We start from the raw sequence: 27,932 nt of genomic DNA, 5'->3' as shown, positions 1-27,932 counted from the left end.
GGCCCCTGGGACCTCTGTGCTCCTGTCCTTTGTATGGTGTGACCTACAGGTGAGAGGAGAGGTGCTGCGGGACTCCCTGGCTGTGAAATGAAGAAGGTTCTGGTTCTCCTGTTGGCCGCAGCCCTTGGGCACGCTCTCGAACGAGGTAAGGTTCCCCTGGGGACGAAGAACTGTGACTAGTTCAATTTTCCTTTGCCGTTGTAAAAAAATCAAAGGGGTGGCAACAAGCAGAAGAAATGGCGGACGTTTTGGAAGACGGAAGAAATGGCGGACGTTTTGGAAGACGGAAGAAATGGCGGACGTTTTGGAAGACGGAACGGAAGAAAGAAGGATCTAAGGGGTGTTGCTCTGAGCCCGGCTGTGCCTTTACAGCATTGGAAAGCCACGTTCCCCACACATAACAAATAAGCAACTCGTAGAAGACACAGCCGTGTGGGGGTGCGTGTCTACAACCTCAGGATGCAGGAGGTAGAAGCCAGAGGATGAGGAGTTTAAGGTTTCCTAGTGAATCAGCTACATAGAGAGTTCAAGGCCAGTCTGGGCTACCTGAGACTGTCTCAAAACAAGCAAAAAAGTAGAGTTATAAAGGCTTTCAACTATCTCTCCCACATCAGGTAAATACAATCTCTAATGCAACTGGAGACTGATATGCAACTAAGCATTTCCCCCTAAACATTTATCCTCCTCAGCAGCATCGTACTGTTAGTGGTACAGGAAGCCAATTGAGAGATTTCTTTGATTCTTCTTAAGGAATCGAACTCTTCAGTATTTGGAAGGAATTGGGGTCTTTAAAATACTTCTCACACAACACAAGAATTTTGGTAACTATGAAATAAAACAATAAACAAGGTGACGGGGCTGGTTTCTCATGGAAATCACCCTCAGCAGAGCATGTTCACCTCTATGGTGTGTTAAGGCTTCCAGCAGTGGTAGCACATCACTGGATGTGTGTAACTTCATAAATCCCACAGTTTGAACATTTTCCATAGATGCTTCCATTTATTTTTACGCTGATCTCTAAACCCCAGTTTAACCCTTTATTGTACAGTTTGGGTGCTATTTTATGAATTTCCCTGTAAATAATTTTCTTCATTGGCTTATTTCATGATGCTTATATGGGTCTCTGCATACACTCTGTTTTGTCAATTAAGATTTCCATGTTCTCCTTCCCCTTAACAGCCTCATTCAAGCCTTTCCTGTATATTCATAGTAGTAGCATTTAACCAGTAATATGTGTGCCTCCCAAGGAACTATCACATCAATTATGCAATGAATAAATTCAGTCTTGACTCTATTTTTATTTTATGTGCATTGGTGTTTCTCCTGCATGTATGCCTATGTGAGGGTGCCAGATCCACTGGAACTGGAGTTACAGATAGTTGTGAGCTGTCATGTGGGTGCTGGGAATTGAACCCAGGTCCTCTGGAAGAGTAGCCAGTGCTCTTAACCACTGAGCCATCTCTCCATCCCCTACATCCATATTTTCTGTGTTATTTTATTATCCAAATTATGCTAAATTCATTTTGATTCATCCACAGATGCTTAAGTCACAAATAAGTCCTGAATGAAGATGACCAAATCTTAGAAAAATAGATATAAATGAATAAATGAGTGGTGTAAGTGATGCCCCAGGAAACCATGAAGTTGTCTTTGCAATAGTTTCAGGTGTCTCCTGAAATCCTTGAAAAATCCTGCTGAAGCTAGTTCAGATTGAATTTCCAACATCAAAAGTCCAATGGGAGCTATATTTGGAAATGTGCTGACTCAGCAGGTGCCACCTGGCTCTGCCTCAGAATCACAGTCATCTTCTATCGATAGGGCATTCTGCCATCTCTAGTTCAACATGTTCAGCAGCCAGTCACATAGGAAGGAAAAAAAAAAATCAGTTCCCTCAAATCTTGCCCATGTCCTGTAGGCCAGATGACACCCAAAGCCATATAAAATACACTTACAAGGAGAAGTCACTCAGTATTTGCCAGGACACGCGTCCTCCATAGTTCCCTGTTCACTCAAGGAGACATTTCATCAATCAGTTCCCGGATTCAATTAACATCAAGTTCATCAGCCACCGCCAAGCTATAATCCTTTGGAGGCTGAGCGCACCCCCTGCTGGTTGAAATGGCAGAGCACAGACTGAGGAATGCCGCTGGCTCCCAGTTCAGAACAGCCACAAGCAGAGGTGGAAGGTGGAGATGGGGGGTTGATAGTTGACAGTTCTCTATGTCTGCCGCATTCTGGAAGACCTAACAGTTTTCTTGAACACTGTCCCAAACACCGTGTGCTCACGACACGCCTTGAAAACTGTTCCTAGGGCCCAGCATACTGAAGAAATTAGCCATTCCTTAATGGTTCGCCATCAATGCCTTCACTGTCTTCAAGGCTCTCATAAATCCACAGGGAACCTTACTTAAATCAGACGTCTCTAAACACACTGGATCTTTCCTCCGTGCTGGGACCTTTGGCGCTGTCCTTTGGAAACTGGGTCTGAAACGACACCCGCCGCAGCCCAACACAAACCTCGGTTCAGATGCCCGGTCCTTTGCCATCAGAGGACATTTTGGGAACTGGGTACATCTTGGGGGGGAAATGGACTTAGCAAATCTGCCAAATCGTGGTGGTAGCCACCTTTGCTGGCCCAAGACTTACAGAGGCAGTTAATGCTGGCCGATCTGTGTTCTTTCCCAAGAAAGGAAGCAGAGACTGCACTAATCGGCTGCCGTCTTTCCCTGTACCCTTCCCACACCAAAATAAGTAACGGGAGCTATTGACACAGCTTGATTGGTACTAAGTTAATGACTGTGAACAGAAAATAAGCTCCCTGTAAAACTTTTAACCTCTTTTTTACATATGTCTTTCTATTAAGTATAATGCCAAACTGAAAAAGACAAGTTAAGCTCCCTTAGAGTTGGTAAATGAACTCTATTTCCTCTTCTTTACAAAAAACAAAAAAACAAAAACAAAAAAAACCAAAAAACCAAGCTCTCAAGTCGGAGAAGTAGCTACTGTCATCATCTAGAGAAATATTAGTCCGCTTGAAAATCAACAGCAATGTCATAGGTACAAGGCACAATGCCAGGTGTGTAGTCACCATTATGTGCATGATGTAAGATTAAACATGCTTACCCTTTACAAGACCATGATATCAACCTCTCCAGGAAGAAGATAAACGGTCTTTCAAAATAATACACGAGGTTTCTGTTCTCATGTAATTGTATCCTACAGGCAGCCTCCAGGCTTCAGTCTACTGGCTCCTGACCCAGTGGCCTTCAGCACACATTCCATGTTTTATATTTCCAGTCCTAGGTGATCCAGTGCCCTCCTCTGGCTTCCTCATGTAATTGTCATGAACACGTGTATACATACATACAGCCACAGCTTTATACACATAAAAACAGATGAACAAAAATAAAATATTTTTCAGAGGTTCCTATTACACTTGTTCAATTTTTCTTTCTTTCTATTGCCTGTCCTTCTGAAGACAAGTAAAAAAAAAAACAAAAAACAAACAAACAAAAAACAAAAAAAAACCACTGTTCAAACCAATATGATTTAATTGTATATGCAATCCTATAATTGTTTTTAATAGTCACATACTTGACGGGTCTTTCTTTTTCTTTTTCTTTTCTTTTTTTTATTTTTTCTTTTTTATTTTTTTATTTAATCTATTTCGAGTTCTTTTCTGGGGTTTTGAAGCAGATCATGTTTGACTACCCAACTAACGAAGATCATTGCCACTTGCTATCTGTGTCATCTCATTCAGTACAAACAGTACAGAAACCCAACGGTGCCACCTCATCGGGCAGCTCCTTGAAGGTTCACAATGAATGGTTAATAGATTGGCTCTGTAAAAACAGGCATGCTGTGAACAAAACTCCAGGTCTACATATGATCTTTTCCCATTAAGACCTTTAATAGAAAATGGAAGTGTGCTCAAAAGAGATATAATTAGCACTGCTCTTTTGTGAGATTGGTCTGTATGCGCCCAGTGTTGCTTCAAGTCCTTGCATCTGCTGAGACCAAGAAGTTCACTGAGAAATTCAGCCAACACTTTTCCGTTCTATTTTCCTGTTCCAAGCCCTGTAACTTTGTTGCTTAAAAATAAAAATTGGGGCTGAGTATGAAAAGTTATAATGAGCTTCTGAAGACATAATAACCGTAACTAAAACTTCAGAAAGACATTTTTCATTAATTAATTAAGTCGTTTTACATCCAAATCGTAGCTTCCCCTCCCTCTTCTCCTCCCAGTCCCTCCCTCTCACTACACACGCGCGCACGCACGCACGCACGCACGCACGCACGCACGCACGCACATACTAACCCAGACCTCCTATGGCTATCAACCTGCCTTGGCATTGTTGCCATAGGACTCGGTCCACTGTCTCCTATTGGGGCTAGACAAGGCAGCCCATAGGTGTAAGGGATCAAAGGCAGGCAATGTGGTCAGAGACACCATCTGTTCCTTCTGTTAGGGGGGTCCCACATGAAACCAATCTGTGCATCTATTACATATGTGTAGGGGACCTAGGTCCGTCCCATGCATGCTCTCTGGTTAGTGGTTCAGTCTCGGTAGGCCTCTATGAGTCCAGGTTAGTTGACTCTGTAGGTTTTCTTGTGGTGCCTTGACCTCTCTGGCTTCTACAATCCTTCCTCCCCATCTTCCACGTGACTCCCTGAGTTCTGCCTAATGTTTGGCTGTGGGTCTCTGCATCTTGTTTTCTTTCAGTTTGTTTACATGGTGGGTTATATCCATTGATTTCCATATGTTGAATCATCCCTGCATCCCTGAGATGAAGCCTACTCGATCATAGTGGAAGATATTTTTCTTGTGTTCTTGATTTCAATTTGAGAGTATTTTAGAGTATTTTTGCATCAACGTTCATAAGGGAAATTGATCTGAAATTCTTTTTCTTTGTTGACTGTGTGGTTTAGGTATCAGGATGACTGTGGCCTCATAAAATGAATTTGTCAGTTCCTTCTGTTTCTATTTTGTGGAATAATTTGAGGAGTATTGGTATTATCTTTTCTTTGAAAGCCTGGTAGAATTCTGTGCTAAAACTAAGGGGCCCTGTGCTTTTTTTGGTTAGGAGACTTTTAATGACTGCTTTTATTTCCTTAAATTCCTTAAATTGTTTACCTGATCTTGACTTAACTTTGGCAAGTGGTATCTATCAAGAAATTGTCCACTTTGTTTATATTTTCCAACTTTTACAATTTTGTGGAGTGCAGGTTTTTTAAGTAAGACCTAGTGATTCTTTAGATTTCCTCGGTATCCCCCCTTTACATTTCTGATTTTATTAATTTGGATACTCTCCCTCTGCCAGAAAGTCATTTTAATGATGAATCTTTCAATATCATAAGGAGAATAATGTCAAAATTTTAAAAGTGATTCTCTAACTCATAGAAACAAATGTAACAAAAGTTATGCTAATTAGCAAACATAATGTTTTCTAAAAACATCACACACACAAAGTTTCAAGTTCTAGGGCACTTCTATAGAGATGGCTTGGCATTTAAGGGTGCTCACTGTTTTTGAAAAGGCAGAGTTTGTTTTCCAGAACTCATATCAGGCAGCTTGCCACCTCCTGTAACTTTAGCTCCAGTGAGTCTGACACCCTCTTTTATAGAATTTATGGACACCCACAGGCACACACACACAGATATACACAGGCACATGCATGAATGCACCCACATGCACATATCATCATCATCATCATCACTATCATCAATTTTTAAAAAGTCTTTTTAAAAGATATTCTACACATGCTGCACACAAAGAACGTAGTTAACAGTGGGGTGAGCTATGATAAACTACCCACTTTACCACATTTCTATAAAGATTAAACAGCGTGATATGGATTAAATATTTACTACAGTGCTACTCAAATCACTCACATATTAGCTATTGTTATCATGATGTTAATTATCTGTGTTAGAGTTGAGCATTCAACTTATATTTAAAAGTTAACAAATCTGGGCATCGGGAAGATATAAAACAGGAAAAGAGCAGCATGAGATAGCCTGTAGCATGTTGTAGGGATGTTGACTCAAGCCATTGTTATTCAAGATTTATTCTCTGCATGTGGCAAAAATAGTTTTCCTAAAGGGACAAAATCAGAAGTTAATGAAGGTCATTATAACATTCAAAGAACCCAAAGTATCTGTCTTTGTGGGCTTTGTACTAAGATCATGAGGCTGTCCTTGGCTCCTTTTCTCAGAATGAACATCCCATGGGGTTGAGGCTGTACCTGTTTTGGTCTCCACTGCACCTCACACTCAGTGTGAACCCCATGTCTGGAAGAGAGTACACGTCACAGAACACATTTGTTGACATGAATGTGTGAATAATACCAAGTTTGTTGGAAGAACTTGTAATGTGCATGAAGCAACAAGATTTCCCAAAAATAAGTACAACTCATTTTCAAAAGTCCAGTATTTGATATGATTTACCAGAATATTTCACAATGTAGATTAAATTGGACAAGATGTTAAAAGTGTTAATGAAATTTGTAAACATTTGGTACAAAAAGGTCACTTGGTGTGAACATGATTTCACAAGAGACACTTAACTTCATGCCAATAATTTCTGTCACCAGACTGAAGATCAAATTGCTCCCTTTCTAAGTGATGCACTAAAGGACAGAATATTTATAATTCACTTAAAGTATATATTTAACTAACTTTAAATGAGCTTAGTCTAAAAATACTTTGGATGCTGGAGAGATGGCTCAGAGGTTAAGAGTCCATATTGCTCTTGCAGGGATCCAAGTTCCATCCCCCATACCCACTTCTGGCTGTGAGGGAGAACACATAACTGCTTTGAAGCTTCTGTCAACCCACATGCATATTAACACACACACACACACACACACACACACACACACACACACACTAAAATCAAACTAATTTTAAAAAAGTGTTTCATTGGTATGAGAAATCAATCTGCAACAATCATATTGCAAGTCAATTTCTGCATTTATTTGCTGCTTTGTGCAATGAAAAAATGATTAAAATATCTACCTCTCCATGCCAGGTATTGTCTCCTGTATACATTAATAAATTAATTTGCTCAAAAATACATCCAAAGCCATACACCTGAAAGATCATGGTAACACTTTCCTCTGTGGCTTATCTCTTTAAGACTATACTTTGTACCTTAATGTTACACCAATGCTAACCTTTGAGACTTTATTGCTGTCCTCTCCTGCCAAAATTACTTTAATTCTCACACAGTCTCATTTCCCACTTTCCTTTCGGCAGTATGTTTTCTAACTAAAGCAGTACAAAATTCCTATGAGACACTAGACACTTGTGTGCAAATAAGTATATGATTTACTCAAAACAACTGAATGGGCTAATACATAATGCTTATTTACAATACCTTCTCAAGCATACTGATTGCTGAAATACATGGAATGAAGCTCCACATGTTTAGTGAAATGAGAATTCTGAAACTGAAAAGCTAGAAATGAAACATTTCTCAAAATATTTATCGGTAGTACCCCACTTTTATAGAATGCATTTTGCATATTACTGGACTGTCACAATAAAAGTACCAACACAAACAAGACTAGTTTGATAGAGGGAGTTTATTGAAACAGTTACTTGGTGTGCATTGAAAGGAAAAACATTTTTTAACAGGGCTATGTTGTTTATCTTTTGAATACTAGAAGTTTAGGGGAAATGTTCCAAATTTACAATTTGTACACGTGACTAATTTCTTGTCTCCGGGAAGGGATCATAACACAAGGATGGTCTTGTGTAAATACAAGAACTTAAATACATATGATTATTCAAACTCGTTGCAATATTTCCAGTGACTAAACAAACTCATTTCTTCATGATGTTGTCCTCTCAGTTGTTCATGAGCCGTGCTTCGAATGAGGGATTTAGACTGATTAGGTTACACTGTCCTGTAACTACCAGCCATGCTTCCTGACATTGTTTTAGACATAAGATAAAACAGCTGGTGGTGCCTTAAAGTATAGCTCTCACTCACTCGAGCACAGTTCTGGACTGTACTCTTTCCTCCTGCATTCCAGTCTCCAGTCCCACTGACTACTACTGATAATTAATGAATGTGGTCTACCTTGCCTTAACCTTTCTAACATGTCACAATATCCAACTTTCCAAATGGACTGACAGGTTTCGGGGCAGTGGGCTGATGTCAAAGTCCTCAGAGCAGAGACTGTTTGCCCGGGGTCTTTTGTCTTCCACTGACCATTAGTTTTACCGTCTCATTGTCTTGTCTTTATTTTCAGGAATTAACATCAAATAGAAAACTATAGGTCCTTATATATCTTGTGTGGAGTTTTGATGGCTTGTGACTTTAAGTCTCGTTATAAAATCACTTGAGAGGCAGAAGGACTATGGAGTTGAAGGCATATGTGGAAAGACTCTTCCTGTCTCAAAGAAGAAGGTTTTTGACATCTCCTTCAACTCTGACCTTTCTTACTCTGTTGGTCTATTTTGTATTGTTCATTTGGAAAATGTACAGTACAAGAGCTTATTATATAGGTTATTTTAATTTAAAAAATCTATTAGTACTAAAACTTTTTAAATACATCAACTGCCAAATTTATATCTGTCCATTATCAGTGCCGTTTCAATTGAAAAAAAAAAAAAACAGACACACGCACAAATAAACACAACAACCACAAACATTTCCTGCCAAGTACCTTCAGTCTAATCAGATCTTTACTATTTGAGAGTAGAGGCCACCTTTAAGATGAAACATGCAATTGTGATAAGATGCCTTCCCTGGTACTTTAAGCCTAGTGGATAAATCACTTAAGGCTACTTAAAACAGAGACAAGGCTGCTTCTATCCTTGTTAACAGTTATTCAAAGCCCTAGTATCCAATGTGCTGAGAAATCTCCTGGACTTATTGTTATAAATGATGAGTCACAGAAGGACATGCTCACAGGCTCTCTGGTGTCTACCTTCAGACTAGTGGAATGTGTAGAGAGAGTCTCAGATTCACACAGGAAAAAATTATACCTCAGGAATCTGACTATTCCTGCTGCTCAAGTGGACTTTAGGCCAGGTCTCACATTTCTCTCTTCTCAAACACTAAACAGGTCCTCTTGTACTTTTGAACCCTAAAGATCAACGTCACTGAAGGCATTTAAACTCAGGTCATGAGTTCATTGATGTTGAAACTGCTTTCCTAGTCAGGCCTATGATGAGAAAAATGAACCTTTTGGTCCCTTTCTCTCCCCTTCCCTTTAATCCTCCTCCATTATCTAAACTACTTCTAGCATCTCTTGGACTAACAGGAAGATGTTAACAGGAGAGTCAGCAGCAGAGAAAGGAGATCCTGTTGGCAGAGATGTTTTCAGCCAATGTGCTCTTTTACTTTTGTGAGTTTGTTTTTGTTTCATCTTGTTTTGTTTGAGGTATACTCTCACTATTGATCTTGACCAGACTGGAACTCTGTGTAGATGAAGCAGGCCTCAAACTCACAAAGGTACACTTGCCTCTGTCCCCTGAGTGCTAGGATTAAAGGTGTGCATTCCTTCCCTGGCTTTTATTTTCTTTTAAAACTCTGTCCGATCATCCCTAGGAATGTTTCACATCTGTCTGCCTATAACAACTCCCTTGGGACTGATTTTCAAATCATCTCACTCCACAGAGGGGACTCACTGTTGGCTGCCCACTGCCTTCCAGAAAGCCCAGTGGTTTTGTCATTCTTGCTGCTGGTAGTCTGGGTCTCAAGGTGTATAAGATGTCTCTAGGCCACCTTGCTCCCTTCCTTGTCCAATACCAGATCTGTGAGCCACTGGTTCCCAGCCACGGTTATGTTCTTTGTTCCCTAGGCTACTAGACTAATCCTGCCCCATTGCATTTAGATTTCTAAAGTCTGGATCAGATACCTGTCTACTGTATCCCAACTTCTAAAGGAAACCTCACAAGGACTAGTGATTATGAAGGTGCCCTCTCTACAGTTGAGGGAGGAAGTACTCCACACGGTTCCTTAGAGTAGCCATTTCCCTAGCTGAGTTCTGTACAGAGTCTGGCCTCCGGGGATCTGAGGTGGTTACAGAGCCAAGGCAGAAGTTTTTGTCATCACTGGCCTCTTCCAAGGTCAGCCTTAATATAACTGGAAAGTCACCTCCGAGTACAGAAGCTTCTTCATTTACTTTTGTCTTGTTGAAGCCTTAGGCAAAAACAGGCAATAAAACAGGAGAGAATAAATAAGGAATACGTTAAGGATAAATAAGAATACATCAGGAGAAAATAAAGAGAGAAAGAAAGAAGAGAGGGGAGGGAGAGAAGAAGAAGAAGAAGAAGAAGAAGAAGAAGAAGAAGAAGAAGAAGAAGAAGAAGAAAAAGAGAGAGAGAGAGAGAGAGGGAAGAAACAATCTCACTCAGCATTTCATACAGAAGGGCCAAAGAGAATGGCTTTCCTGTTGGTGAATCTACTCACTAAATGGCGTATAACATTTGACTTACCCTTATTATCACTTTAGTATTTCTACCTTTTTTTTCATTACATAGTAAAGGTTAATTAAAAAATCATAAAATCAAGGCTTATTGTAAGAAAATAGGTGAAAAGATACCTCTAAGTGGAACTGAACACTGATATTGAGAAATGCCTTTACCATAGATTGTGCAGAATAGTAATATCTATCATCTGTCTATCATTATCTATCTACCTATCATCTATCTAGAGATGTGTATATATACATATATATAATGTAATATTCATCAAAAGAAAAAAGATGCTTATTTCCTATATCTGCTTCCTAGGCCGAGACTATGAAAAAGATAAAGTTTGCAAGGAACTTGCCATGCTGGGAAAAGATGACTTCAGATCTTTGTAAGTTGCAGGATCCATGAAGCTTTTTTGGGGACTTGACCTTAAACAAACCAAGCATAAGCTCACTTCCACATGGCACAGAATGTCAAAATGGTCTCTGAGATGAGGCAAGACCCGGGAGCCACTGTGGGCCAACAGGTCAAACAGGTAGAGGTCAGTCGAAGATGCTAGCTGAACAATGGTTACTGTGGTCTAAGAGACTCACTGGTAAATTTAATGAATGGCTTTGTAATAAAGGGCAAATACATATTTCTGAGCTAAATTAGAACTGCCCATTTTAGGACTCTGGAAAATACAAGCAAAGGTCTACAAACTGTGTTCCTTGGGTGAAGTTCAAAACAGACTCCAGGCTGTTTTGATCAGAATTACAAATCTAGTTCTTACTTTTGTCTTAGTCAGGGTTTCTATTGGTGTGAAGAGACATCATGATCACAGCCACTCTTATCAGGGGAAACATTTAATTGAGGATGGCTCACATTCTCTGAGGTTTAGTCCCTTATCATCATGGCGGGAAGCATGGTGACATGCAGGCGGGCCTGGTGCTGGAGAAGGAGCTGAGAGTTCGATACCCAGATTGGTAGGCAGCAGGTAGTGAGCAGGTTTGAGAGTCAGAGATCTCAAAGGTCACCTGCAGTGACACACTTCCTCCAGCAGAGCCACACCCTCTCCAACAAAGCCACACCTACTCTAACCAGGCCACACCTCCTAATAGTGCGAATTCTTATGAGCCCATGGGGACCATTTTCTTTCAAGCCACCATGACTGTATACAAGATAAATCTTCACAGAACAAATGTTTTACATGCAACCTCATAATCACAGCCTTAGACAAATAAAGAAAAGTCACTGTATGAAATGTTTTATGTGAAAGTTGAAAAGATATCCTATTTTGGCATGAGTCAAAATGCCAAAAGACAATTCAACTCCAATTAATATAATCACTTTTCCCACCCTCAGATCACTAATCCTATACAGCAGGAAATTTCCCAGTGGTACATTTGAACAGGTCAATCAGCTAGTAAAGGAAGTTGTCTCCTTGACCGAAGAATGTTGTGCTGAAGGGGCTGACCCCAGCTGCTATGACACCAAGGTAAGTATGTTTGCGGCCATCTCTATGTGGCCCAGAGAAGGGAACAACACTAGGCCTTATGTCACTTATTCAGGACACTTTAGATGCCACCTAGTCCCAGTGGCATGGAAACATAAAGACTATTATTTTTAACAGCCATGGTTATTTTAGCACTCAGTTCCTTTTATTTACTGCTGCTACAGTTTCAAAGGAAAAATAATTGGGATAAAGTTACTTATGATTTACTAAGTATGCACTGATAATGAGAAGTGTGTGTAGGATTTAAATACAGATTGCACTCTTAAAAAACATTTAAAGATATACTCATAGACTGGTACTTAGCCCAATTCTCATGAGAGAGGCATTGCCCAGTGAGTGATGGAAACAGATACAGAGACCCACTGCCAGACATTAGGCAGAGCTTAGGAAAACCTGCAGAAGAGGAGGAGACAGAGGGGTCAAAGACACCATAAGAAAACCCACAGAATCAACTAACCAAGGTTCATAGGGCCTCACAGAGACTAAACCACTAACCAGGTAGCCTGCATGGGTCTAACCCTGGGCCTCTGTATATATGTCACAGTTGTGTAGTTTGGTGTTTTTTGTGGGGCCCCTAACAGTGGGAGCAGGATCAGTCTAGGAGTCTTTTGTCTGCTTCTGGAATCCTTGTCTTCCTACCTTGGTGCCTCATGCAGCCTTAAGATGAGGGGAGTTACCTAGTCTTTGTCAACGTACAGCTTGCCATGCCATGTTTGGTTTATATCCCTTGGAGGCCTTCCGTTTTCTGAAAAGAAATGGAGGAGAGTGGATTTGGAGGAGGAGGAAGGAGGAACAGGGACTGGGAGGATGTAGGGAGGGGAAAACATGACTAGAATATAATATATGAGAGAATAACCAACCAAATAAACAAACTTTTAAATAATTTTTAAATCGTTACAAATTTGAACCTCATATATAAGGAACCTCTTCAAATTAGTAATTTTAACTACATTCTGTGTAGCTAAAAATTCTGCATACATCTTAATTACTATTCTAGGGTTAGGACTAAAGGCTACAGAATAATTAAATGTTGGCCTCAAATTACTTAGGCCACTCAAATATTGCTATACACACAGTTTGTACATATATTTGGGTTTGGGTATAAAGAAAAACCACATGTTACAAGCACATGTGCATGTATTTTCTTTCCGATAGCATTTATATGGAAATTGAAATGCAGAAGGAAGATTAGAGTTCAATGTATAGACAGGAACTGATAGAGGTGGAAATAAGTAGACAGAACTTTGCTAATGCAGTTATCAGCACATATACAAATAACTGTAGGCAGGTTTGGCTAAAGGCCTCCAAGGAAAGATTTTTTTGTCTGTTCAAATACCATTATTATCATAGATTCTGTTCAGTGAATATTCTTACCCCTTGATTGCTTTGCTTGCCACTTTCTAGCCTCTATAGCATATCATTTCTTTCACCACCAAGTTTATCAATACCCACCATTTCAGCCTACTCTGTACCACGTCAGACTGGACCTGCTTCTAATCATCCACCGCACTCAAAACAGCACAGTACATTTTTCATCTTGCCCCATCTGTTTGCTGCTGCAGCCTTGCTGAGATGTGACGGGAGAGTTTAAGGGAGCAATAACATGGTCAGACCTTGAGTGACGCCTTTCTCCTGCTCACTCTAAGCACTCGTGTATTGTTTGTTGCATACTGATATTTGTTCGCCAGGAAAACCCAGAGGAGTTTCTAGGGAAATTAATGAAAAGTAAAAGGTGGTTGATGGAAAAGAGAGATGATCAGCAAAGAAAACCGAATTCTTGAGGCTGAAGGTATGGGTCAGGATATAAGAGCACTGTCTGCTCTTCCAGAGGTCCTGAGTTCAATTCTCAGCAACCACATGGTGGCTCACAGCCATCCATACTGAGATCTGGTGCCCTCTTCTGGTGTACATTCAGGCAAAACATTGTACATAGGATAAATAAATAACTCTTTTTTTTTTTTTTAAGCAGCTTTATTAAAAAAAAGAAAAAGAAAAAGAAAACCCAATTCTTAATTTCTAAGAGTTGTGGGAGGATGTGCTGTCCATTGGCTAGATCTGGATAGGAGTTCTAGGTTTACTGCATGCATTGTCCTTGGTGGTACCCCCCATTTGACCACTTCCCCTTGGTAAGGAGACCTGGTAGCACTCAGAGGAAGAGTAAGCAGGCAGCCAGGATGAGACCTGATAGGCTGTGATCATGGTGGAGGAGGAGGTCTCTTTCTGTCACAGAACTAAGGGAGGGGAAGAGAATGAAAGAGGGAAGGAGCAGGAAATGGGAAGATACATGTGAGGGGATAACAATTGAGATGTAATCTGAATAAATTACTTAAATAAATTAAAAAAAAAAGAGTCATGGGAGGAAGGCAGCACCAGTAGCAATGACTTGGATTGAGTGATTTATTCAGCATATTGCTTTCCTTCGATATTAAGGAAGGTCTTTAGAAAATTTACCTTAAAAAGATAAATAGTATATATCAAAATTTTCTTTTTCCTTCATAAACACCAAAGTGACTTTTCTGTGGTAATTTCTACTTATTTTTCTCTATGTCTATTCTTTTATACCAGTGTCTTTCAAGTTTCAAATTTCTTCCAATTTTTTTCCCTACTGTTGCTTTGGTAGCATTCCGTCCTCTGAGATAAAGGAGCAAGCACAGCACAGCCAAGGCTGTAAGTGGCAGGGACTGCTAGCTTCCAGCTCTTGCCAAGGATAAGACCTAAAGCTGAGGGGAACACAGATTCTCAGTCCCCATCTTTGATCCAATATGCAAGTGTTTATTGTTGTATATGCCGGATGAGTAATTGTGATGTACAATCTGCTGCCGAAGTGGCAGGCAACTGCAACATGCAGGAAGCTAAGCCTGACAATGTCCAGACGGTGCTCATTTAGTAAAGGGAGGCGAGAAGGCGAAGGGAGTTCCTCCTTGCTGTTGGCCTAATTTAAAAAAGTAGGTAGGAGACAAGATGATGAGAGTCACTACCAGAACTCTCAAGTGTTCCTCGCCTCAGAGGTGCTAAAAACCCATCATTGAGAAACACCCGGCCATGTGATAAAGGTCAAACAGCTACAGTCCGATAAGCTTAGTCCATTTATTGCTCTAGCCTAGGGAGTCATTGACTAACATAAACAAGATTCTATGCTTGCCTAAAACCAAAATTATGCAACTTTAACTTGATTACTAATGAGACTTCTTAAATTACAAAATATGTATTATACTGAATGGAGACTCACATGGACTGTACAAGTTTTCCTTCTTTTCCCTCTCTTATTTCAGACCTCAGAGCTGTCTGTTAAGTCCTGTGAAAGTGATGCCCCTTTCCCTGTGCACCCTGGAACTCCTGAATGTTGCACCAAGGAGGGCCTAGAGCGGAAACTTTGCATGGCTGCCCTGAGTCACCCGCCGCAAGAATTCCCAACCTACGTGGAACCAACAAATGAGGAGATCTGTGAGGCATTCAGGAAAGATCCAAAGGGTTTTGCTGATCAGTAAGTGATCTGTTACAGTAATTTGTATCTGTTTGGCCTATAAAGCAAGTAACTGACACAGGGAGTCTGAAATGTACTTTAAAGCTGCCAGCATTTTGCTGGGCAGAGTCTGAACTGATTCTAATCTACTTGTAAACTAAACAAACTACTCTAAACCTTATGACATACATATATTCCAAGCACTTGCCACTATGACCCATTGGCTGGTCCTCGGCAAGTCCCCAATGTCCTCCTCCAACCTTCAAACTCCTCTCCTCTCCAGGAAATCCCGCCTTCCACTTCCTGTCCTTCTGCCCAGATGATTGGCTAAACAGTGCTTTATTGACAGTTGATACATTCACTCAGCGTTCCTCCATAGTGATCCTTATAATAAGCCAAACTACAGCTCTTCTATATCGACTCATATGCTTCCCACTGGGAAGGCAAAGGCGGGGTGATTAGTGTGGGTACCAGGGTACTTGGTCCTCATGATAAGACTTTCTCTAAGAAATAGAAAGGATACAAGCAGGAAAGACAGGGACACTGGCATCATGCAGATGATGGAAACAAATTTACTAACCTGCACATTTTAAAATGTTTCAATGAAGCACAGAAATAAATGCCTCCAAACACTCATGTACATTTTCAGAAATGGCTGTGAACATGACACATATTGCCAATTTAACATGTAGTGTGGACCTCTTTATTGCTTAATCTATAGGAGAAGCCACGTTACATTGTAATTATGTCCATCTTGGAAGGTGGTAAAATGGACAGAAATTAAGCAGGCCATGGTTACAAATGCCTTTATTGCCTTGGAGAGAAGAACACTGGGGGCAAAGGCAGGGGGATTGCTTCAAGTTTCAGGCCAACCAAAGCTACTTGCTGAAACTTTCTCCCAAAGAACAAAACAAACCAAAATAAATAAGGACCAAAAATGGGGCAAAAGGCTACTCATGATGACCAAAAATATCTATATGCAAAGATAAAGGGCAATAAAATTAACGCTACTCATAATTTTATAAATATTGGTTGGTATGCACATTTTTGTTACTTTCCTGATATTTTGCTCAAGATTTCTTATGTATTTTTTAAAATCATTTTTAAAAACTTGCCTTATTTTTATGTGTCTGCTAGTACCTTCAAGAGGCCATCATATTCCCTGAAGCCGCCTGACTTTATTGCTTGGAACTGAGCTCAGGTCTGGAAGCGCAGGAAGCACTTTTAACTTTTGAACGATCTCTCCAAGCCCTCAGAACATTGTTTAGAGCCTCAGGAACTTGTGTTGCTAAAAACCAAAATGATTCTTCTTGTCACATAAGTTAACTACATATGGGAATTGTCTAGCATGGTGCATTTAAGTTCATGATGATGTCATGACCTAATGGGCTGGGGAGACAGCTCCATTGATAAGATGCTTGCTGTGTAGACATAAAGACCTGAGTTCAGATCCCCAGAACCGATATGCTGGGATAGGGCAAAGACAGGCAGATCCCTGGGGCTTGCTGCCCAGATAGTCTAACCAAAGTGCTGAGCTCCAGATTCAGTGGAGACCTTGTCTCAAAAACTAAAGTAGAGAGCTATAGATGAATATATTTAATGTCAACCTACACACACAGACACGTGCACACACACATGCACGCACACAAATCAACATCACATGCATGCTTTCTTCATCAAAATACTACCAAAAGTGAGGTTTTGTTTTCCTATAACTTTTTAACCAACCCACTTTCTCTCTCAGGTTCCTCTATGAATATTCCAGTAATTATGGACAAGCTCCACTGCCACTCTTAGTTGGTTACACCAAGAGCTACCTCTCTATGGTTGGATCTTGCTGTACTTCTGCAACCCCCACTGTATGCTTTCTGAAGGAGGTAGGCTCCACCTACTTATTACAGTTGCATATTACTCTTCCTTTCTAAAATAGTATTTCTTTAAATAGTGGTAGAGGTTGGTATTTCGTAATTAGCAAAAGTTTCTAAAATGCATTCATTGAATTTTGTTAATTGGAAAACAGTTATGCCTTTAAGGATTTAACAATAAATTACAGTGGCTAGACCTGAGCATTATATTGATTTTTAAATGTCAAGCAACTGATCTTTTTCTGGATTTATGCATACTATATTCCACTGGTTATGATTCTCTATATTTCTCCTTTTACTTTCTAGAGACTCCAGATTAAACAATTGTCGCTTCTCACCACTATGTCAAACAGAGTCTGTTCACAATATGTTGCATATGGGAAGGAGAAGTCAAGGCTCAGGTAAAGATGCCATATCGTCGTCATTGTAAAAGTTTGTCCCTTCACTCTGCACTCTGTATCCCTAATAGGCCTGGGAAAGAAGCTGCAGAATGCAGTCTACTAACAAACCACACAAACACTTGGGCACTTTCTCAGTCTTGCCTTCGTTTTTCTTTTACACTTAGAAATTATTTTTTGTGAGTATCACATATCATATATATTGCATAATTAACCATATGGTACACTTGCATTATTGTCTAGGAATTTACCCCAAAGGACTAGCATTTAGATGTGAACAAAGGTTAAGTTTCAAAATACTGCTGCCATATTTTTAATAAGGAAAATTTGAGATTCCCTAAATGGTCCTAGAATAGAAAATATTTCAACTGTACTATATAAACATAAAATATATCAGTGTTTCAAGACTATGCTGTAAAAATATTCTCTCTCTTTTTTCTTTTCTTTTCTTTTCTTTTTTTTTTTTTTTTTTTTTTTGTAAAAATATTCTCAATGAAAAGTATAATACATTGCGCAAAAAAAAGTCAAAGATAATACAGTAAAAGGAAAGGCACTCCATGTTTGTGGTTTGAAGATTTAAAACTGTGAAAATGCCATACTAGCCAAGTGAGGTGATGAGCTACAATACCAGCACTTAGGGGCCTGAGGCAAGAGGGTAGTTTTAAGTTCAAGGCTACCCTAGGCTATATAGAGAGTTCCAGACTAGTCTGGGCTACATAGTGAGACATTGTCTCAAAACGTAAATTAGTACATATTGAAAATAATAAATGAAACAAAATGTTGAGCTGTTTTAAAGCAATGTACATAGTCAAGCCAATCTCTTGAAGTCTTAATGACTTAAAAAAAAAAGTCTTTGTTAGTTAGCTTTCTATTACTGCAACAAATATCTAAATAATCAGCCTATACAGAGAACTGTTTGTTTTTTCTTACAGCCTTTAAGGTTTCAAGGTTTCAGTCTATAGTAAGTTGGACTCATTAATTTGGCCTCTGGTGGCACATTGGGGTGGCAGCATATGGTAGTGCAAACTACCACCTCTTAGCTAGAAGTAAATGACAAGAAGAATTGAAAAGGTTCTACTATGTCCTTTAAAAGTTAACTCCAAATGACCTAGAGACTTCCCGGGAAGGCCCGCCACCCAAGGATGCCACCACCTTCCAGCACCATCACCTGAGTTCAAAGAATTAACACATAGCTGTTTGGTGGACATTCAAGCTCCAAATGTCATCACCATCTAGAAATTAATGCTTTATCATAAGGGAACCTCAGGGGACTCCAGATAGACAAACCACTTTTGAGAAAAACAACATCAAGGCTTAAAGCAACTACCAAGAAACAGTAACCAAGTTAGTGTGCCACTGGCATGAAAAGAGAGGTATAGATCCCTGAGCAGAATAAAAGTCCCAGAATTAAACTAGTATATTTGGTTCAGTGATTTTCTACCAAGATGCTAAGTGTATGAAGCAGAGTAAAGGTAACTTCTCTAACAATGTTGAGAAACTAGATCTTCACATGCAAAACAATGAGGCTAGACTCTTAGCTCACACCATTAAAACATATTAAAAACCTAAATGTAATATCTATAATTACAAAGCTCATAGAAGAAAACAGGGCCTTGGCTTCAACAATGATTCCTCAGATCTTATCGTCAAACAGAAGCAATAAAAGCAAAACAAGAAAAACCATATCAAACTTTATAACTTCTATCCAGAGGACACAACCACCAAGGGAAACCAAAGCCAGGGAAACCACTGGCAAACTGTATCTAGACAGAAGCTAATATTCAGAACACACAAAGCATTCTATAACTGCTGACAAAACCACTGAATTAAAAGAGATATTATAAAAACATCCTAATAGACTGTGAGCTGCCATACTCCCATAACACTGGCATTGTGAACTGCTTTCAGTCCAACACAGAACAGGAGCAACGTCTCAGTGTTGAATATTTGAAAATCTCAGCTGGGGATGGTTTACTCTTGAGTATACTGTAACTTTAGTGTGTAGCATAGGTCACATGTGCCCCTTCACTTCTTGATGCCAAAGGACTACATTCTTCCTCTCAGAAGTACATCTGTAATGAAAGCTAGAAAACTAAGAATATTAGTTACCTAACAAATTCATTTTTAATTCTCTAGCCATCTCATTAAACTAGCTCAAAAAGTGCCAACTGCTACCCTGGAGGATGTTCTGCCACTAGCTGAAGAGCTTACTAAAATTTTGTCCAGATGCTGTGAGTCCACCTCAGAGGACTGCATGGCCAAGGAGGTAAGGTGGTCCATGTGATCACTGTCACGTGCTGTACTGAGAACTGTGACCTAACTGCCACACAGTCTTCTAAGTTGTTTTTCATGTGTATAGCATCCTTATAGACCTTTACAAAATATAAATCCATTCTCAACTCTGATCACAGATGAGGAAACAGATTAATGGGGGCCAATCATTTGGGACCACTCAATCAGTGACAAAATCCACATACATACAAGGACAATATTCCTGGATTCCTAAGCCTTGCACTGTGTGGAGTATCCATTACCCATACACAGTTACTCAAATTTAATTCCAGTTGTCAGTATTACATTTAAATTGGACACAATTTAAAATTCACTTATGGCATAAAGTCTTATTAGTGCTAAAACTATGCAAGCCGGGTAATGTTTTTATTATACTTTGTACAGTTTGATAAGCATATCAGATTTTTTCCTACTTTCTCAACTCGCATGATTTTCTCAAGTTGGTATAGCTTCAGATAATTACATTAGATGAAGACCAGTCTCTAAGGTCTTGTTGCCATATTTTTCCTTTTCAAACACACAATCGTGTGCATATATGCTTTGCTAATGCATGTTAATATATGATGGCCAATAGGATCCCACTGGTGTGGTTTTAAAACAAAAATCCCATATGTTCGATTTTACCAAAAAAAGACTCAGGAGCCAGATGCTGGAGTGAAAACCTGCTAGCTCAGAAAGGCAAAGAAAGCACCCAGCTGCCTTCCTATTCAGCTGAAATCCCAGAAGGAAAAAGGCCCTTCTCCTTCTCCACGCTGTCTTAAAGACTCTTCAAACGGAATCCCTCCTTTATACCTCCTGTGCATCTTTCTATCAGTCCTCCAGACCTCTTCTCACTCTGCTCTTCTTTTTGTCAACTGGTTGCTTGCTCCACCTCTTGACATAGGGTTAACTTTATTTAATCCTGTCTACAGAAAATTCTTGGATTAAAGGTCTCTGCTAGGGCTGAGCCACACCACAACTAGAAACAGGTTTTTCCAGTACACAATCACGGGGTTCACAGTGAGATCAAATATCCTGCAACACACTGGATTGCCAATTGTATGCATTACATCATCTCCTGGGGTGTATCATATCTTTAACTAGTCTTCCAGTATTGCCTCTGTGTTGGCTTTTCAGTATTTTAAGCAATGCTATACTTTCTATCACTATAGTTCTCTTTATCCTAATTATTTTAAGCATAAATTATTCTGTTTGTTTTTTATTAACATAAAGTACTGGATTTCGATGTGGACTTTTCATAAATACCACACACATATTCTCTCTCTCTCTCTCTCTCTCTCTCTCTCTCTCTCTCTCTCTCTGAGGTGAAATTGGACTTTATGTGATAAACTCTTATGTATTAACAAACTCCCTTCCTAAGTATTGCATCAATTTGGTTTCTACGAGCATTCACACTGACTTTTATGAATATCACATCAGTGCTTGAAAGGCTAAGTTCTATTTTTGGTCAGACCAACAAGAACACTAATTGTACAGACCCACCGTTCTCCCTCCTTATAGCTGCCTGAACACACAGTAAAAATCTGCAACAACTTGTCCACAAAGAACTCTAAATTTGAAGAGTGCTGTCAAGAAAGCACGCCCATGGACATTTTTATGTGCACCTACTTCATGCCGGCCGCCGAACCACTGCAATTACCGCCTATCAAGTTGCCCACAAAGAAAGACCTCTGTGGTCAGGGGACCACCCAAGCCAAGGACCAGTAAGTAGAGTGTTGTGTGATGTGTTTCTATTAAGGCAGGATGAAGGCGCCTCTGCAGAGGGCCAGACTGAAGGGAAGGAAGCTGCTGTTCCTCTTTTCAAACACAAGTCACTTTATAGGGTTTCTATAGAATTTAAGTGTTTGTTAATTGGTTTTAAATTACTCCAAGTCTTTAAACTTGGATAAGGAAGGAAGAGCCTCCTAAATCTGCCTCTTGAGATTACTGTGCATTGGCAAAGAGGCTTAGCCTTGAGAATAACAACACTGCCTTACTTAGTGCAGAGGTGGCCACTAACAAAGGCACCTAAAGCTGGCCAGTGGTGGCACATGCCTTTAACCCTAGCACTCAGAAGGCAGAGGCAGGCAGATCTCTGAGTCTGAGGACAGTCTTGTTTACAAAGTTGAGTTTCAGGACAGCCAAAGCTACACAGAAGGAAACCCTATCTTGAAAAACAACCCCAGCCCAGCATGGTGGCTCATACCTATAATCCCAGCACTTGGGGAGTTAAAGGCAGGCAAATCTCTGTGAGTTCAAGGCCAGCCTGGTCTACAAAGTGAATTTGGGACAACAAGGCTATGCAGAGAAACCTTATCTCAAAAAAAAAAAAAAAAAAGAAGAAGAAAGAAAGAAGGAAGGAAGGAAGGAAGGAAGAAAAAAAGGAAAGAAATACTCCTAGTAGGTCAACATAAATAGTTTATAGGATAAAATGTTCCATGCGTATAATGGCAACATTAATGTATAGCATTTCATCTCCCAGTTTGACTATATTCTATTCCAAGTCACAAGTCACAAAAAATTAAAAGTTTATCAAACTTTTGGGAAATAACCATTTGATAATAAGTAAAACCTCAAATTTAGAATGTTCTTTTCTTAACAGTATTGAAATTCACTGCCACTTAAAAAGACACTAAATAGAAAGAAATAGTGAAACAAATATACAATGTGATATATACATACATACATATAATGAATATCTCCACACTTGTACCATGAAAATTATTTATAAACAGCTTGAAAAGGGCTACTAGGATGTCAGTTGCCCATGTAAGAAAGCAGACTTTAGACAGAACTAAAACAAATTACATTTTTCTTATAAATAATAATTGATTTGATAAATTCATAGAAAGCAATTAGGTAAGCCAAAATGGAAGACTTTGCATAAATTTACATATGAAAAACTTCCTCCGAAGTATCCAACTAGCATTAGCCATGGGGGAGAACTGGGTTATCCTCACATACAGGACATGTCCATATAAGTGAGCTTAAAGTGCTGTGATATGTTTATGTGTTATATGTTACATGTGTTATATGTGTTCAGTTATTAAACCGAGCATTAATAAAATATTTTCACGAAAACATTGTCTAATCTAAAGCTACTCTACAAGGAGTCAGTTTGTATTAAGTCATTTAAATATAATGCTCTACAAACAACAGTGAGAGGACTCAGCAGGTTGCATTGATGTATTTATTCACACACGTGCATATAGAACACAGTAATAATCAAAGGAAAAGATGCCGTGAATTTGGAAGGGAGTAGGGGAGACATGGGAAGGGTTTAGGGGGAGAAGAAAGGAGAAAAGGATTATACTTTAAATAAAATTAAAATAAATTAACAAATAGCAAAAAATCCAGGCATGCCAGTCAATGCTTGAAATCTTAGCACTAGGAAGATCGAGGCAGGAAGTGAGACAGAGGTTTCAAGATGAAGGACCCACCAGCTATGCTGTAAGTTACAGAGTGAACTGGGATGCTCGGTGTAAGACTGCCCCAAACAGAGCAACGGGGCGAGTGGAAACCGAGCAGAAACAAGGTGCTCGCTCTGCCTCTGTGGTAGATTATTCCATCTCCGATTCTGGACGCCCCCCAGACACACCTTGAAAAGCATCCTCTCTTTTTCTGCCAGGTATACATTTGAACTAAGCAGAAGGACTCGGGTTCCTGAAGTATTCCTCAGCAAAGCGCTGGGGACCACGCTGAGAACCCTTAGTGAGTGCTGCGACAACACTCAGGACTCCGTGACCTGTTTTAGCACTCAGGTACACTTCTCTAAGTTTCTTTATCAATAACACGGGCCACAATTGGCATACTGAAGTTTACCGATCAAACCTGATCCACTGCATACTTATGTATGCCCTGCAAGCTAACAGTGGAAACACAAGTTTGTGGTATTATTTGTATTTACTAAGGGCAAAAAGTCAAAAGAAGATTGGTATTTCGTGATGTTGAAATTAAGTAAAATTCAAATTGCAGTGGCCATCGAGTTGCATTAGAGCACACTATGCATGTTGTTTGTATGTCATATATGACCTCTACCGTGCGGAGTAAGATATATCTATAATAGAGATCACATATAACCTACAAAAGCTAAAATCGTTACTAACTGGCTTTATGGAAAAAAAAAGAAAGAAGTATTTGCTGATGCCTGGGGTAGGGACATAGAATTCTGATCTACTGGCTTCATGGGACAGTATTTCCACACAAGGGATGTTGATGAGCAATATTTTTTTCCAGAGTCCACTACTGAAGAAGCAATTAACTTCTTTCATTGAAAAGGGGCAGGAAATGTGTGCAGACTATTCTGAGAGCACATTTACTGAGTACAAGAAAAAGTAAGTGGCTTCATACTCCAAATGTGTCTATTGCGCTTGTCTCATTCTTGGGATTGAAGAGTGCAAGTGAGCATGTAGGATGTAGTGAGTGGAAGATAGAGAAGGGTTGGGATTTTAAAGGCTTTAAATGGTGATGATAACTCTTTTCTGGAGGTACTGGGTATGCCATGGCCACTAGGTGAGGGGCCAATTAGAACACAGCCAAAAGAATAAAAATTATCCGTGGGGATTTGACTCAACATGGCCACAGGAGCATATGCTTGGCCAGTATCCATGCCCCTGGACATACCTGCCGACATTTGTTCTCTGACAAGAACAAAGGTTTTCTGCTGGCCTGATGCCAACCATCACTAGTGTGTGTTCCTTATAAACTGGAAGTAAAACATACCAACCACATGTCACAACCATTGTTGGTCTCAAATGAAGAGGAAACAGTCCACTGTAAGTAGACATCAACAATAAAATAGCTGGCCATAAAAATATGAAAGACATGGTATTTGTTGGGTTCTTGGGGGGGGGGGGTATCTCTATCCTATAATCATTTTAAAAGCGAATTAGTGAAACACCTGGCAACAAGAGCCAACGGATGCCGGTCCCATTTCAGTTCAATCTGCGTAGTGAGTTCCAAAGTCAGCAAGCTGAGGCACAAAGAGGAGAAAGCATAAAAGTGAAACCAAGGCCAGTGAAGGACACATTTTTAAAGAAGCTTGAAATTTAACACTGGAGAAAAGTGAAACGCCAGGGAAAATAGAAAAAGGCATCACTTGTGTTGTAATAACGAGCAACCAAAAGGAGCAGCAACTGGCTTTCAAACTCAGCGGCAACTTCCGTTTGCTTGAACAACTTTGAACAAGGCATAGATTTCAATTCTAACTTCAGCATGGCTCACCCAGAATCCACTCCACGATTAGGGTTTCTATTTCCACTGTACATGATCTGAAATAGCTGTTATTTTGTTTAAGCAGTGTTTCTACAATACCTCCAGCTCAACCTTACAGAGAACTGTTTTGTTTTGTTTTGTTTTGTTTCAGGCTGACAGAGCGACTGAAGACCAAAATGCCCAATGCCTCCCCAGCAGAGGTGCAAGACGTGGTGGACAAGCACTCAGACTTCGCCTCCAAGTGCTGCTCCATAAACTCACCCCCGCTCTACTGCAGCTCACAGGTAGGAAAGCCTCACCACTGTTTCAAGGAGGCAAGAGTCCTCCAAAACTCCAGCGTCCTCCTGACTGTTCCGAATGTTCCTAAAGTGTGCACATGTGACAGCCTTTCCTGAACGGTAGTGACCTTGCTAGTTGTCTTAGGAAAGGAAGTAAGAAAAATAGTTTCCAGGTGGCACTCTCCGAGAAGTAAAGAGAGATGTCTGCAAAAGTATTAAGTGCAGCAAGCTTTAAGAAACAAGGTTTGTCTCGTCTTTGTTGGGTGGGTGCGGGGTCCTTGGTTGCTGTCACCCACTCTGAGTAGACTGATAAACAGAAATGCTTGTAGAAAAGCAGCATCGGCCCATTTTCTTGTATTTTAACTATAAAAAGCTACATCTAATTTGCTTTAATATAATAAGAAAATGCCACATAAGAATTATTTTTGTAAAGAAAAAATGTTAATGTTAAAATGGTAATCATTTTTAAACACATCATCATTTTTCAACTTTGTACGAGAGATGACCTGTATGTAGTGTTTCCCTATTCACTACTACTAAGGTGTCTTGGTTGTCTCTTATAGGCTGCAGCGGGAAGCCCAGTTAACTGTGTTACCTCACTGACATTAGACCTGGGCTATACTGTCTTCCAAGATGCTGAGGGACTTTCCTCATATCTCAGTTAACAGCTCAGAGTCTGCTTGACTCCACCAGATTGTGTTGGTTGTTGACAGAATTTAAGAGTGCCATTTGCACTCATTGTGCCTATTGCTCTCCAGCTGCCACTTAACTTATTACAAGAGACCAAAGGTCAGAGCAACACTGCATTTTGTTTTGACCTTAATTGAATGTACAATAGTTCTGGGACTTTTGCTATTCCCCACTCCATTTCTGGACCTTGGTGAGAATAATCCAGCAAAACACATCTGCCTCATGGTGTCAGAAAACAGCTGCAATTGATAGAGTTGTTCACTAAAATCAAGTAAACAGAAGCAACTGCTGGACTGGCAGTCTCAGTGATGTATGCTCTCTACCTGCCTTGCTCTTTCCAACTGCGTACTCTATATGACATACTGCCTTTAGGTTAATATGATTCTTGGTAGAGATTTTATGATATGTTAAACAAAATAGCAATAGCTCTCTGCGTAAATACTTATAGAATAATCTAAGGCAACTATATACATTTAAATACATGCTATAAATGAACTAAATGAAACAGATCATACAATGTCCTGGGAACCACGTATTTCTTAGCTTCCTGCTTCTTTTTTCTTCATGCTATTGTCATAGATTTCCATATAACCAAAACTACCTAGTCATGACAAAAGGAAAGTGTTGATACCAAAAACAATTATTAACCAAAAATCCAAACTTACTATTATTAAAATATTAACAGCAAGGTCTGTACCATGTTGGTAGTGCTTACTCTAAATTCCATCAAATTCCCTTCCTTGAGTAAGACCCCTTTTCCTTTTTGCTGAATCTGTCCAATGTATACTAAAGTTGTTTTCCCTTATGTCAAAACTAATAAATGTAATGCTTTAAATACTTCTTTAGAATTTTCTTTCTCCCCTTTCTTACTATTCTCTTGGCCAAACAGTTTCCCTGTCTTCTGATTCCCTATAATTCTCTGAATCACTCAGCTCTTGGGTCAGGACTGTTGGCGTGACTGTGTTGGTAGTGATATGTCGTCATCAGAAACCAGACGATACCACTACCAAGCCAGTCACACCAACATCCTTACAGTTAAACTCGACAAATATCGTTCCATCTCATCGGCCTCCTTTGTGATACATGTGGTACCCACAACTATTCCTTCCTCTTTGAAATGATGTGCTGTGTGTGCGCTCATGCGTGCATGCACACGTGTGTTCTGGTGTCCACATGAATATATGCGTGGTCTTGGTTAGGCAAGGCTGGCAAGAGAAGGCAGAACAGAACTGAACCGATGTGAAGCATGGCGAGCAACAATGACAATGAAGGCCTGCATTTTGGCAAGAGTCTTATTCCCGGACAAGGTTTCAAAATGCAGTGAGTCTTTCATGATCAAGTAGCCTACAAGTAAAGCACTGATACACTACAGAACATTCTGTTTCTTCTTCAGATTGATGCTGAAATGGGACACATCCTGCAGTCCTGAAACAGTACATATGTACTGCCTTGCGTAAGTACATTTAAAACACATCACGATAGAATCTAGAATTTTTTTCACATATTTTATGAGTCGTAGAATAGGATGCAAACTTTACCAAACTTATCCAACCTACTTACTATCTATTCCAATTCATTTTTCCAGTTGAGCCTTGAGGAAATCTTAAGTGCTTACAAAGCACACAGAGAGCTTCTGGCGTATTTAAGATTAATTCCAGTTTCTGACGTCTCCAGCCTAGAGCTTCACCCATCAGAATGATGTTATGTAGGATAACTACACCATAAATGTCACACAAGGGGCCCTCATGCACAGCAAGAGGAAAAACAGGTTAAAGATGGGCCAATTGAGCATTAAAATTCACAGCAGAGTTCTCCATTAACCGCACC

General features: G+C 39.8%; 1 protein-coding gene across 1 annotated transcript; it reads left to right on the top strand.

Moving 5' to 3' along the window:
- Positions 1-18: 18 nt before the first annotated feature.
- Positions 19-27,575, top strand: Gc (GC vitamin D binding protein). The gene is made up of 12 exons (XM_051170476.1): positions 19-145; positions 10,750-10,819; positions 11,776-11,908; positions 15,199-15,410; positions 17,134-17,266; positions 17,561-17,655; positions 19,789-19,918; positions 21,445-21,647; positions 23,552-23,684; positions 24,160-24,257; positions 25,289-25,421; positions 27,499-27,575. Exons 1-12 carry the CDS (start codon positions 88-90, stop codon positions 27,532-27,534), a joined length of 1,434 nt encoding a protein of 477 aa, XP_051026433.1. The 5' UTR covers positions 19-87; the 3' UTR covers positions 27,535-27,575.
- The last annotated feature ends 357 nt before the right edge of the window (positions 27,576-27,932 follow it).

Source organism: Acomys russatus, chromosome 28 (assembly GCF_903995435.1).
Source record: "Acomys russatus chromosome 28, mAcoRus1.1, whole genome shotgun sequence".
NCBI classification, from domain to species: domain Eukaryota; kingdom Metazoa; phylum Chordata; class Mammalia; order Rodentia; family Muridae; genus Acomys; species Acomys russatus.
Note: the sequence above shows the minus strand (reverse complement) of the source record. Positions and strands in the feature narration are given on the sequence as shown.

What these genes read in the sequence shown, in the direction of transcription:
- Gc (XM_051170476.1), top strand. Translation starts at nt 88, where the DNA reads ATGAAGAAGGTTCTGGTTCTCCTGTTGGCCGCAGCCCTTGGGCACGCT. An exon ending in AGGACTGCATGGCCAAGGAG is followed by an intron (nt 19,919 to 21,444) that starts GTAAGGTGGTCC and finishes CCCTCCTTATAG; the next exon opens with CTGCCTGAACACACAGTAAA. An exon ending in TTTACTGAGTACAAGAAAAA is followed by an intron (nt 24,258 to 25,288) that starts GTAAGTGGCTTC and finishes GTTTTGTTTCAG; the next exon opens with GCTGACAGAGCGACTGAAGA.